Source organism: Chaetura pelagica, unplaced genomic scaffold (genome assembly GCF_000747805.2).
Source record: "Chaetura pelagica isolate M959 unplaced genomic scaffold, ChaPel_1.0 scaffold642, whole genome shotgun sequence".
NCBI lineage: Eukaryota > Metazoa > Chordata > Aves > Apodiformes > Apodidae > Chaetura > Chaetura pelagica.
The window spans coordinates 342423-357383 of NW_009952704.1; the positions used below are offsets into that span (position 1 = coordinate 342423).

Here is a 14961-nt window from a genome sequence, read left to right on the forward strand (position 1 = left end):
CCATTGTTAAAAAACCCAAACACCTAAACTACATCTATATCCCTATCTAAGTATACTCCATGACAGTAAGTTTTCCAAATATTTCACATGTTCCTGTGTTGAATATTCTTACAAGTAGAAAATTCTTCACCCAAAGTGTAACGCAAATAGCTTTTTTTTGCACAATTATTGTATCCTGAGTGCATGAACTGCTTGTTCCCTTCCTCTCTGCAGCAACACCTATTAAAATTAAATCTTTTATTCATTATTTTATTCCATAGACAATAAAAAATGTCAGTTCAGTTTTTGATTGTTTCAGTCTATGTTCCCTAGACCTACAGCTTTTCTTGCAGCTGTTATTTAGTCTCTTCAAAATAAGAAACACCTGGATAGTATCCAAAACTAGATACATCTCCTGCAAAGGCATTATTTATTTTCATATTAATATAAGAAGTTAATATAATAATTATCCTGGGTAATAGCTCTCATATAATAAAGACGATGTTTGTCAATTGAAAAGGAAGTTGAAGGATTTGAATGTTCAAGCACTGGAACAGGCTGCCCAAGGGAATGTTCTGAGTCCATCCCTGGAGGTATTTAAAAGATGTGCAGATGTGGTGTTTAGGGACATGTTTTACTGGTGGACTTGGCAGTGTTAGGTTAACAGTTGGACTCCATCTCCAAGGTTTCCAGACTGGGATGCATTATTCAATATCAGGGAACTTAAATAGAAACAATCTAAGGAGCTTAGTAGATTGTATCAGCTTTAAAGGAATGATGGGTCAATAGTTAGCTTGGAAGAACATCACAAATAAAGACTGCATCTATCTGTACGAGACAGATGGAAAAGTTTCTTAAATACAGATATAAAACATAAAGCATATAAATTGGAGGGGTGGTGGAAAGGGAGCATTTGAAAAGAATCCAATTGGCCAGGGAATGCTCTTGCTTACATTTGCTACCTCTTGTAGGCGAAAAGTAGCTTAAATTATGAACACTAACACATGGCAGATAATTTGTTATATGCAGGTGGTGAATGTCTGAAACGGAACCTTTGAACTCTCGAGCAGAAGATGTGACTTGCTTACTGCAAACACAGCCTGGTTGTAAATCTTGGTAAGACCCGGAATAAAAAGGGTCACATCCTGAAACCTCCAAAGACAGAGAGACATGAGACTGAATCCCTGCTTAGGAGGCTAATCAGAAGCTGATCAATTATTTAGACTATTTAGATGGGGAAAACCAATGGCTTGGGGCTCCTGAAATACAGTGATTCCTCTGAAAAGAGGGATTCTCAGAAAGACAATTGGTCCCAGAAAGAAGAGGGTCTGGGAAGAAGAAGGAGATGATCCTGGCTGAAGGAAAGAGTCTGAGAGTAGGCAGCACCTGAGTGGGGAAGTGAACAGGAAGTGAACAAACAACTGTGTGAAACAAAACAAAACAAAACAAAAAGGGTTAAAATGTCTGATATCATTGGTTCTAAAATAAACACTAGTAACCAGATCTGCCATGGTTTGCTGATAACTCTATCCCACTCGTGACTGTCTTCTTTCTTTGTTTTGTGACAGAGTGTTACCCCAAGGCCTCTGGCTGGTCTCTTGTGCCAGGCTCCCATTACTGAATTGCTGCAAAAGCAACATTTTTGATGCTTGCACTTCTAGAAGTGCTGATGCTGCTTTTGGGGATCTGCAAACTTCTTCTTGGGATTCAGTGTCTCCTCCTAACCAAGGATCCTTTACACAGTTCATGCTGCAGCAGCAATGAGCTCCTCTCCCAAGGCCTCAGGTTTCTGGAATTACTGTTTTGCTTTTCCAAAAACATGTGATATTTGTGAGTAAACACAGCCACATCCACGTGGGCTTTGCACACAGCTAATGAACACCCTGTTGCTTTTGTTGAATTATGAAAGCAGCGAAGTCACAAATCATTAGAAGTCATCTTTGAATGTATTTATCTGCAGCTTACAGTTAATGCTATACCATTTATGTCAAAAATTGTCTGCTGTTAAGTCCTGCATCAATACCCATTGGAAATCTAACTCAAAGATGGATAACAAAAACACAGCAGGACGGCAGAACTGGAATTTATCACCTGAAAGGCACATGCAAGATGCCCAACAACTCTAACTGTTGTTGCAATAGCTTATTAACTAGAGTATGCTGGAACATTCCTTGAAAGCACCAGGAGAGGTCAACATGGATTTGCAGCCCGTGGACTTGGAACTGCAGCTGTGGAAGACCCTGGTGCCAGGGGATGTGACTGTTACCAAAGCAGCTCGTGACTCTGTGGGAGTTTGTTTTGCCCAGGACCATAATCAGTGAAGAACCCTTCTTGTGCTTTTTCTCGACTCATAAGCTTCTAGTTGGCCTTCGTCCTCCCCATGCCAGTAGGGGTGGGAGAGTTGAGTGAGCTGCCACATGGCTGGTTCTTTCTTGTCGTGTTGGGCCCAAACCGCAATAACCTTGCACTTGTGACAATGCTCTAAGGAAATGCATGTCCCTACACCCCCCTACCTGCAATGCATTTCTTAGAGAAATCAAGGAGAGGCAGAAAGAATGCTGAGGAGGTATTTTCAAGAGGAGCAATGGCTGCACAATATTTACATAGAAAAGAAATCTACAAGCTAAGCACACATCTCTGCTCCCAAAAACGTGTTCTTCAGTGGGCAGACTGTGGATTTGAAGAACCACTGTCATAGTAGTAATTACCTACTCTGAAAACATCCATCATGATCTTCTCCTTGTCCAATGCCTGACAAATTGCTTCAAATAAAAGCTTACGCAACAGTATCTTTACTTCATTTGAGCAGCACAACCAATAGTGATGTGGTGGCTCGTGGATATTCCTAAATCCTAAGCAACTAAGCCATCTGAAGGAAGGATAAGGAATGGCAAATCAAAGTTTTCAGTGCATTTATTTGTTCACAAAGTTACTCTTATTGACCAATTTCTCTGTTTCTGCAACGTATCAAAATTACTCTGTAAACAATGGATTATGAAATAGGATTACTAGGACAATTTCATATATTTTAGCTACTTGCCAGCTTATAAAAGCAAGAAATACCCTTAAAAACCTTCTCAGAGATAACTAGAGCTCTCCCAGGATATATCAGCAGTAACTAGGGAATGACCTGTCAACTACAGTGACCTGTATTCAACTTCTAATGAAGAAAAGAAATTGAGAGAAATGCTAGTTTTTCTTGCCAGTTTGCAATCATAACACAAGTCTATATTTATTTTTCTACTCCAAACAACTCTCCAAAATCATTACCCACAGGTGATTTACTAATCCATTGTTAAAAAACCCAAACACCTAAACTACATCTATATCCCTATCTAAGTATACTCCATGACAGTAAGTTTTCCAAATATTTCACATGTTCCTGTGTTGAATATTCTTACAAGTAGAAAATTCTTCACCCAAAGTGTAACGCAAATAGCTTTTTTTTGCACAATTATTGTATCCTGAGTGCATGAACTGCTTGTTCCCTTCCTCTCTGCAGCAACACCTATTAAAATTAAATCTTTTATTCATTATTTTATTCCATAGACAATAAAAAATGTCAGTTCAGTTTTTGATTGTTTCAGTCTATGTTCCCTAGACCTACAGCTTTTCTTGCAGCTGTTATTTAGTCTCTTCAAAATAAGAAACACCTGGATAGTATCCAAAACTAGATACATCTCCTGCAAAGGCATTATTTATTTTCATATTAATATAAGAAGTTAATATAATAATTATCCTGGGTAATAGCTCTCATATAATAAAGACGATGTTTGTCAATTGAAAAGGAAGTTGAAGGATTTGAATGTTCAAGCACTGGAACAGGCTGCCCAAGGGAATGTTCTGAGTCCATCCCTGGAGGTATTTAAAAGATGTGCAGATGTGGTGTTTAGGGACATGTTTTACTGGTGGACTTGGCAGTGTTAGGTTAACAGTTGGACTCCACGATCTTAAGGGTCTTTTCCAAATGAAACTATTCAATGATTCTGAGCTTAATCTCAATACAACTGGCTGCAGAAAGCAGCTTATATCCAATAGCTGAAAGCACTGTACTGCCATTTCGGTGAGAGCTGAGGATATTCTGCACTTCACAAAACCAAGAAAAATACTCTTGTCTAGCCCAGATACAATCTGATCTTCCAAAGACGAGAGAAAAAATAAATTATAACCTATTCCAGAAAAAGGAGGGGGAAGGAAGTGTCCTTATTTAAAGTAGCTGTGTGAAAAACAACATGTCAAAGAAAAAAACAGAGATCTGGTAGATTTCTAATTCCGGACTAAATATAATTCTTTACCAGTGGCAAATCATAACAAAGACTAATACTCCTATATAGTTTATTAAACCAAAACAAACAACACCTGCCCTCCAAAAAAAACCCCAAAACAAGAAACAAACAAACAAAAAAGAAAACACACAAAATTTAAACTCTGTCTGAGAGCCCATAGCCTAGTGCAATAATAAATTGTAAATGTCAATTTGGAATATCTAATAATTCATGCAGTACTGTGCCATTTAAAAATGTGTCTGTCTTAATATGGTATAAATAGGAAGAATAGAACTTAATAGTGTGGTGGAGAGGGAACAAGGGAAATGTCATTATCCTCTGCATACCAACATCATCTTAGTTCTTTATCTCAAAGGGAATTTAAAAACAGGCAACTGTATCTGTATTAAATTTGCAGTCTCTTCGCTTGATTTTCAAGACACTTCCATTTCTTTCAGTAAAGGCAACTTCGATGGACCTTTTGTTATCATTTAGTCTTTGTTTTTTCCCTAAAGTACAAAAACTGAAAGCATTGCATCAACTCTTATGAATAAAAGAATATCTGCACTGCAGGCTTACAAAATATGTATCGTCTGTACATTATATACACTGAAGAACATGCACTACATACACATCCAAGTTGCTTAAGTGCCACACACAGGTTTATGAACAAACCACTTCCCTTTTAGCAGCCTTCTCTTATCAAAATAGAGTAAAATGTTGACCACAGATGCTGTTACTGTTCAAAGTCAAATTAAAAGATTTTTAAAAGGATTTTTGAGCCAGTGTTAGAATGGTTATGTTCTAACTACTGCACGCATTAACGTGCAGATGCTACGCACAAAGCAATACTATGGATGCTGTTCTGGAGAGATGCAAGAATGGCCCAGGAATCAAAATCCTGTAAAGATGTCAGTTTTACTGGACTTAATGAGTTTCCCTCACCAGACCCCTCATCATCGTCAGTCGCGGACTCCTGCATCTCCTCTGTGAAAGCCTGAGATTGGCGGGGGTTATTCTTGTTGTCTGAAACAGTCACTTGTGCTTGTGACCTCTCACCTGAGGTCTCTGTGTGCTGAACTGGCGTCGAGGTAGTTAGGCCCTTGTAAGAAATGTCACCTGTCTCATCTTCCTCATAGTCATTAAGGCAGTACACTTCATCCACATCCAGGTCCAGTGTCCTGAAGCCCTTAGTGACAACCCCAGGCCTTGGGTCCAGAATCCCACCCAGGTGAGGCTGAGCCAGCTGCTGCCAGTGGTGCAAAGTGGCAGATCCTTAAAAGCAAACAGAAAGAGAAGCAAAATAAATCAGTAATCAATTCAGGATCAGCATAGCAGAAGATTCAACTTCGTTTATCCAGAAGAGCAGATGTTTGGGGGTTCCAAACCTTTAATTTCTGGGTTTAAAACTTCTAGGATTTAATATTTCTTGGAAGACAAGCTACAAAGCTAGGATCAGCATGGCAGAAGATTCAACTTCGTTTATCCAGAAAACCAGAAGTTTGGGGGTTCCAAATCTTTAATTTCTGGGTTTAAAAACTTCTAGGCTTTAATATTTCTTGGAAGACAAGCTACAAAGCAAAACTGCTTCACCTACTCGTCATCATTTTGAGATCAGTATGAAATAAACTGATCTCATAAGCACTTAGGAATAGTCTGGTGGTAAGATGTGCCATATTTGTGCACATGCACAACCCCTCCCCATTTATATTCTTGTCCCCCTAAATCCACACGATTAAGTAGAAGCAGTTAACATTTAACAGTTTATCTGAGCAGCATCATAGAAAGCTCTAAGAGGAGCATATACCACATATTCCCGCATTAAGCTCAGACTAAGAAAGGTGCTACAAACATGCTAGCATTTACTACTGGTGGCTAACAGGAGGACAGCAGTCATATGGATTACACAGCAATTTCAGCTTTCTACTATATGTTAGAAAACCACATCAACTCCAGGCATGTGTAAGCAGTTAATACATCTGACCTACGCATCAAGTCTGACAACTTGTATGGCCCCTACCTGAGCCACTATGCTACAAAGAAGTCAACTACTACACAACTAAATGCTACTGTACCTGTAACTTCATCCTGGGCAGAAAAGTATTTTGAGTGAGGAAACAGGTGCATTTTACAGAGAAAATCATGCAATATTTACTGTTCAACAGGAGAAGATGAGTCAGAAACAGCAACATATCAGATTAAAATGATATACGCAGTGAGATGGCCCAACACCAACACCAGGGCAGGACCAATCTGATTCCTCAAATAGTGATTAAACACAATAGCCCAAGTTCTCCAATCATCACTGTGCTGTAACATGTGACTTAGAACTATTTTCGTTTCTGCCAGCTCAAATCAGAGCAGTTTTTGTCATCCTTTTCCCGTCCCCCCTCCAGAAAGCAGAACACTGACTCCCTCAACAAGCTGACGTACAAACCTCTCACCGGTATTGAGAGACCAAGAACGTTCAATACATTGCATGGTATATGAATAAAACCTAAACCACTGTAATAACTAGGGAATGTATGGCTCCTGCACACATTATTTTCCATCTGACAAAATTCCTATGGAATGAGAAAAATTGACATTTCACAGTAAGGATATTGCACTAAAGGAAGTTTATTGTAAACAGAAAGTTAACAGGGAAAATGTCCTTCTGTAAAATGACTAGGATGAGCAAGTAGCATTTTAATTAAGTCTATCTTCCTTTTTAAAATGTATACTTTTAAGCTCAGAATAACTGGATCTGCTAGATTACTTCGGATAACAGTGCTATTCAATTTTTTTAAGTCACTTTTTGAGGGACTAAATATGATTTAGACTGATTACTTCTTGAGGCTCAAGAAGTAGAAACAATTACAACCCGAAAATAAGTAACTAATGAAGAAAACATCCCTATAATTTGCAAAAACTTGTATTTATTCCTGAATTGCCACAAAGGTCCAGGTTTTTTTGCTTCTACATAAAGAAATATTCCAGAATGTGGAGAAGTGCCAGGTATTGTCAAGTCTTAAGAAAAAAGAAGAGCTTTGCAGCATGAAAATATCCTTAAAAGTTACAGAAAAAACACCAGAAATCAAAATTTCTTTCTGCACAGTATGCAACTATAAAATCCTGCTGCTAATTAACTTCTACAGGCAAGTACCTGAAGATGTAATCTTTTTCACTTTAAAGCTCACAAAAATGTACAATCAGAAAAACTGCAGAGGAAAGAATTTAATTGACAACATCTTCTATCTCTCTTATAGAAATATATTCATCTGAGTTTCTCCCCACCTCTGTCATTTTAGTATTTATCTCATAAAATGTGTGAAAGGGGGCGCTAACTTTTCCATACACAGAAAATTAACGCTAATGGGGAAAGCAATGCAACAGCTGTCAACGACTTTATGATTTTTTTAAAAAACAAACTAAAACAACTGAAGTGCCAAACTGAAGGAGGGAACACAACACCTTGGCCTACAGTCAACCCCAGGCTCCTGCTAGACAGTTTTGTAAATTAAACGGGCATGAGAAAATCTATGCAACAGTGGGATTGCCAGGCAGAAGTGAGGAGAAATGTAGAAGCAATCTATAGGCTGGGAGCCACAGAAAGCCTGGAAATTCATGATGTGTTGCTACTACAACTGCAACAGAGTGAAGGCGTAATCAGTCCAAGGTTCTAGTTTTCCTACAGGACAAAGGGAATGCTGTTTTGTGCTTATAGTACAACAAGATTCAGATGCACAGTTTAACAATGAAACGCAAACCAAACAAACCAGACTGTAACTACATCAAGTAAAATCAAGGAATCATTCTATTTTCCTATAATGTGGGGGTTGTGTTTTTCAGGGGGTTGTTTTTGTTTGTTTTCTTTTGCTTGTTTGGGTTATTTTTACAGGCACAAAAGAAGATTAATTTCTCAGTGCTTCTGTCACTCTGTTTACTGCAGAATTTAAAAGACTGCTTTAAAGGCATAGGAGTCACTAACCTGAACTTATTATAGAACTGATTTTTTCTTTCCCCATGTTATGGCATGTTTTTCCTTAAGAAAACAGCAATAAACAACAAAGGCTGACTGATAACAGTCAGCAGGTACAGCTAACTATTTTGCCCCAATAGTTTGAAAGTATCCATTAAAAAAAAAAAAAAAGAAGTTAAATGTCATAAGAAATTATTGGGAAAGAAACTAAGCTACAGTGAGGATCAGAATCATAAATATGTATTTAATTAAAGGTAACAAACACTAAACTTATGAATCAGGCAGACAACAACATACTACAAATGAGATGTAAAAATCAAACATGGGAAGTACTTCAAAAGGTACGATCATTTTAAGGAAAAAAGTGACTCAGTGAGAACAATGAGCAAAACCAGGAAAAAAAAAACCCAGACAGATAGAAAGATGATAAAGACTTTTAAGAGTTTATTGGAAGAAAAAAGCAGATATAATGGGATGGTGACAGAAATCTCACAGTGGTAGCAACCAATAACTGAAACAACAAAGCTGGATCATCTCTTCTCTCATGTGGCACCAGAATTTTTGTGACCATTTAAAATCAGTCATGAAAACAAAGTACTAATATCTGCTAAATAGTTTGGACTTGTGCGCTATTGCCTTAGTTTCATTCGAATAGATACAGCACATCGCTTTCTTCAGGACACAAGAAGGGTTATTTCTGCTTTTGAATGCATGTCATGCTTAATGTTCCTCATAGATGAAATTAATTTGTTCTAAAAACATGAAAAAAAGAACTTTTGCAATTAAAGCACACGTAGACAATGCAGCATAACCCAGTGTTCTGTTACAGGAAGAGAGAGAGAAACCAAAGCTAAATCATGGAACTAGCATATTTGTGAAGTACTATAGGAAAATCGTTTCATTTTGTTTAAAAGCTGAAGGAATTCACTCCAGCAACAACCTAAAAGGACTGAAGAAAGCCAGGCAGACTATACTGTATGTCAGCTCCATTAGACAGATTACAGGAATGAACTGATTTCAGAAATAAAGCTCTAGCTCTGACTACCATCTGTCTATATCTTGCCTTCTTCTGAGAAAATATATGGAGGAAACTTGACTTTAAAAACCTGATTTCACATATGAAACCAAAGCCACAGAGACTCATGTATGGCCACTCAAACAGCCAATTAAGTTCCAGAGGTAATTTTTAATCACAAAAGTAGTCCTGTTAGACCAACTAGACTATTTTAAGTAAGTTAAAGTCTTTTCAGGCATGGATTTGGAGAACTGAGATTGGACGAACGAAATACTCTTGTTGCTTAGATTTCAGATACTCAACTGCTTTCCATTTCTAAGTATGAAATGTCAACATTGGGATTTAGGCTGGATGTAAGTCTGCACTGCTGATGCATGTCTGGCCTGTAACATTTATTTTACTGCTGTGGCTGGAATTGTTTCCTAACACTTTTAAGGCTTGAGGAAAAATGTAGAGTTAGAAGATTTCAAACCAACAGCGTGGAGTACTGTGTCTAAAGTAAAAAGAATATGTATTGCAAAGATTTCCTGCTTTCTGGTGATGGATAAGAGACCACAAAGAGTCACTAAGAACAACAGATAAAGGCCGAGGCCCTTTGTTATCACCTTCTAGTGGTTTCACAATCTGAAGCTTTTCTGGCAGGTAGGAACGACTGCTGATTGACATTCCTGAATATCCAGTGAATTCTGAAAATCTGGAGTGAGTTCCCAATGACATGATGCTCTCTGTGGGGGTAACAGAACCACTATGGAGTTCACCCTTCTCTGCCAGTTCCCGCAACTTCCTTTCCTGCTCTTCTTCAAAGAACTTCCGCTCCGAGAGGTAATTCTCCCGCCTGAGGGACAGCCTGCGAAGGGCAGTCTCTAGGTCACTGGAGCCTGGTGTCCCCGGAGTTCCAGGCTTCTTCAACCTGTCTTCATTTCTAAAACATAAGAGGGGCACACAAAAGAAAGAAGGGAGGGAGAAAAAACATTCTTAGAGATGCTTAAAACTTTCAAATAACAGTTTTGTGACATTCACCAATACCTTTAAATTACTATGTCTGGAAACAATTTGCTACTCATCCAGAGACTTCCATGGCAAACACCAGTATTTTCTTCCTCTTTCATTGTTTTGAATCCTAGTTCCTTCCTGAAAACTCCTGGTTGGAAAAGCTTTTTACTTAAGACCTTCCTCTTACAAGGAGACGAGAGATGCCTGCTTCTTGTGGGTCTCTTATGGTTATAAAGACTCAAGTAAGCAGGCCACATCTTACAAGGCCAATGCTGCAAGAATACCATAATGAGTCACAAGAGTATATTATGCTGAAAAATATTAATTGCTTTGAGATATTAAGTATTTTTTACTAGCAAGTATACACAGCATAGTATGGAGCTACAGTGGAGAAGAGACAAGTAGCTAAAAGAGCAAGTTTCTGATTGGTTTCATTCACAAGTTTTCATATTAGATAACATATACAGATGCACTCGATAGATTTATTTAGTTGTTTTTAGGATCAAGAGAGTTAGCTGTAGCCATAACTTATATCAGAACTCCCTGGCATTATTCCAAAATGATGAAAATATAACTGGTTTTAACAGTTGACCCACAGTTGCAAAGACTAAGGGTGGTTTTGCATCATCTGGTGCTGCAGCACCTTAGAACAGGTGAGAGTTGCCAATGCTGATACCCATTACTTTCAAAAAGCTTTCCTTTTTAAATAAACTTGAGTGCTCAAGAACTATAGGCACAAAGCAGAGTAACTTTTGGAGATGTAACATCACTGTGTTAACAGCGCAAAGATATATAGAGGAAATTAGAAACACTTTATGTCAGAAACAAAGCAAAAGAAAAGCCCAAGTGCTACAGTACTGACCCATTGTCAGAAGATTCTGTCTCTAGGATGATGCTATTGGTCTTGTTGTCTATCATAATGTTAGAGATGTCTCCCCCATAGAAGCTGGACCGTGGAGTGCTGACACAGCTAGAAATGACTGAGTTCATAGCAGAGGACTGGTTAGAGCCTGGGATATTCATCGGTGACGGAGTCATGGATCTCTGCTTGACAACTTGGTTAACATTTCTCACCGTCTCGAAGACCCGCTTCTGATGACTGGTAAGATATACACACAGTTAATAATCACACAGTGCCTTCCTACCTTAACAAGGAACAGAGAAACAGGTAACAGCTTGCTAATTATACCCTTCCTATTAACAGCTCCACCAACCACCTTGTCTTTAAAGTTTGTGTAAAATAGTATATATAGGCTCCCATACTTGCTACAGTCTGGCCTTTACATTCAATCCATCAACATAGTATTTCCATCATCCTATAATATTTTGGACAGAACATTTGGGAATTCTGTGCATGGACCCTGTCACATGAAAGAGCATTTCAGCACATTAGCTAAAAGCACCTTAAAGCCATTGCAAGGAGATGAATTTTTTAAAAAAAAAATTGACCCCTATTAAATTCTTAACTATGAACTGGCTAATCCATTCTAAAAGAGAATTTGCATTTCCTTTACTGAGTATCTCTACGCAAGCAAGACTTGTCTGCTTTAAATAGTATTTAAAAAAATATATATAATGAACAAAGAGTCTAGAGAAAGGCTGCCAAGGCTGGAAACCTAATTTTCTACCTACTTCTACAGCTCATTCTTTCATTCTTTATCACCAGCAACCTGATATTACAACAAACATTTGTTCATCTGCTTTAAGATCGGATGAGCCTACAGCAAAAGTTGCTTGATAAAATAAACTTGCCCTACATCGTGCTACAGAAGTGTGAGTGCTGTTTTGTTTTACAGTTAAACAATGGCAGAACACAAGAACAATGTACCCCTTCCAGTTTAAAGGTAACACTGCCAGGGTGTAACAATGCCAGCATGGCTTATGCTATTTAATGTCATTCAAATTTCTTTCCTTCTGTCCACAAGTGCTCAACAGTTGATATCTTTGTGTGTAGGTTCCAAGTCTATAGTTGTGCATCTTTAAGAAGCTGAATCTAAGAGCATCCTAGATAAGACCCAATAAAGGGTCCCATGGAGGTTACAGTTAGTACTGCTGAGCAAATAAACAAAAACTAGAGAAGCTGTGAAACAAAACAAAACAAAAAAATCCTTCTTTGGTACATGTATGGCAACACAAAAGACATTCTAAAGAGGTAAACTATCCATAAATTAATATTATTCTGGAAGGACAAAAGGATCCTGTGGGGTTTTAGCATGATTACATCTTTCTGATCTTACATATTTCTAATCATCAGTTCACTCTGTCAAAGCCTCATAATTCTTGGCTCCTGCTCAAAGAAGGTCTAAGTATGTGTCAAGTTTTTTGCAAATATACTTAGAAGATTTCTGGAAAGTGGCTATTGTGCTTTCTCTGACTATCCTTTCATTACAAACTCTCTAACAGGATTAACTTGTTTCAAGCTAACCAGTCCATGCATTGTACAAATAGGTACTGTACATAAACCTACCATATGCACTGGATTCAGCAAGTCTGACTCTGCAAAGCTGTATCTATCTATAGCTTTCAGACTGTCACAGGTACTTAACTTGTTTCAAACCGCTCTCTTGTTTAATTCAAGAGAACTTTAGCACAGGTGTAAGAGACATCATACTGTAAGTACCTAACCCCTCTGAATCCCTTTCTGCACTTACGTTCACCCTGTAAAAATTGGATTAGATTAGTAATTACCTTGTTACTTTGTTATAACACCTGAAGAAAGAACCTGAGGAACTGAACTCATCCTCTAATCATTAACTGAAGAAACCCAGCATGGTGACATACAAGAAAACAAATCTTTTCTCATTCTCAGCACTCAAAAATGAGGACATAAAGTTTTATAACACAAGTCAAATTCTATATATAGCCATTTTCTTTTGGTAGCTTTAGCAAAGAATATAACCACCCCAGTAACCAGACTATTTATTTTCCTTTCTATCACTCACACTCTGCCAGAAACATTTCTTTCTAAATTCCTAGCTCAACTGTTTCCCATCTTTTCCCATCAAATAGTAATTAACTTCAGATATAATCAATCAATTAGGAACCAATTATTTCCAGCCATACGCCAAGTCAGGAGAGTCGGGTTCATCTAAATGCAGTTCTTTCCTCATTGAACCTTCTATCTCTGCTGCCAAAGAATCCTGTTAAAAATAAACAAAAGAAAAACAAACATCATAGTATTAATAGGTTGTCATTGCAGAAAATATTTATTTACATAAAATAATTAATAACTAATAAGGTATCATTCCAGGAAAAAAAAAAAAAAAAGGTTTAAAAACAAAAAATGATTGGAAAGCTGGAATTAATATATTTAAATCACTAACAAATTATGGCTTCACTTCACACTGCTACAGCACTTATCATCTCAAGACACATCTGTCAAAGATCCTAAAAAAAACCCCACAGGCAACAAGAGAATTATATGCTTCCCCCTTAGGGTTAAGGGTGAGGCTATCAATTTTCCAGTGCTGGTCAGAAATTTTACTGCCTAGTTTTAGATAAGGGTCAAACATTCACAAATCTAAATTATCTTTGGTTCCATGATTCAACATTTAAAAATCATTTTTATAAAAACCACACAAAGCTATCTCAGCACAAGCATACTTTTTGCATTTTAGTTGTATTTGTGCAAGTACCATTTGTACTATTAAATGTCTGCACTTTAAATTGGCCCATGTTCAGTCTCAGAAGGAACACAAAAAAGCAAGCTAAGCCTTTGTTGACAATTTGCTTCTTGAGAGCACAAATATAATCTGTGTTCTTCCTCAGCAGTTAAGATGAGACATGGCTAAAGTCAAGGAGCTGCCTATGACGTTAATGTAACTCAAAAGAAACTTCACTGATATCATTGCCCTCAGAAGTAACAGAATTTTCCTAGAGATATGGAGGCAAGAGGAGTCAGGCACTGAACTTACCCAGACATTCTTAGCCACTCTTTTTTTTCTCATTTGGTTGAGGGTGCTGCCATATTCCCAATGCTTTAAATGTACAATGTCATAACCAAATGAAACTAGGTAAATGAAGCTGGTAATACCAGTGACACTGGAATCTACATGTAACCCATTCAAGTGCTCAAGAACTAGAATACATACCATAAATTACTAGAAGGATGCCATGTCCAGAATCCATTAGTTATGTTATTAGATTATATCACCAAGGATATTGAAAAAAAACCAGGAAACTCCTACTGAAAATCAGCAACCACAGTACAGGAGATGCATAACAAAGATGTACAGAACTGTGTAACAACCTGTCAGTGCTACCCATGACTCACATTATAAGCATGGCCAGCTGCAGGTTGCATATAATACTTCAGTAAAAACAAGCAACTGCACAGCACCGGTTTCAGTATCAGGTCTGCAAAATTGATCACTCATGTATATCCTTTAACACTACATAAATACACATTTTACTCATGCACATGTCCAGTCTAGCATCGCTGAAGCTGTGCACTCACACTTCCTTTGGTTGGTTGGTTTTTGGTGTGTGCACTGTTTTTTTGAATCAGCTTACCATAGGGAAGAGACCGAGCGAGTGGTACCGACGTGATATGGCGTTTGGCATAGTCTTGTTCCTAAGGTTTTTCAGCTCTTCTTGAGCCTCATGAAGCATTTCCATGCACTCTGCATACTTGTCTTCCAGCTCCCGCAACTATAACATACAGAAAACAGTCAAAGGCCTTATGAGCTGCACTATCATCACAAAAAGCCTGCAAATTCTTTTCATGCTGGTAGAGTAATGGTGTAGGG

General features: G+C 37.9%; 1 protein-coding gene across 1 annotated transcript in view; it reads right to left on the reverse strand.

Annotated features, from left to right (window-relative positions):
* Positions 1–5064: 5064 nt before the first annotated feature.
* The window catches only part of TRAK1 (trafficking protein, kinesin binding 1), a 40005-nt gene continuing 30108 nt past the window's right edge, over positions 5065–14961 (reverse strand). The window contains exons 9-13 of the mRNA XM_009994095.1: positions 14726–14863; positions 13277–13353; positions 11076–11312; positions 9826–10142; positions 5065–5519 (exon numbers count right to left, since the gene is read on the reverse strand). Coding sequence (XP_009992397.1) covers positions 5065–5519; positions 9826–10142; positions 11076–11312; positions 13277–13353; positions 14726–14863 — 1224 coding nt within the window. The remainder of the gene's footprint in view (positions 5520–9825; positions 10143–11075; positions 11313–13276; positions 13354–14725; positions 14864–14961) is intronic.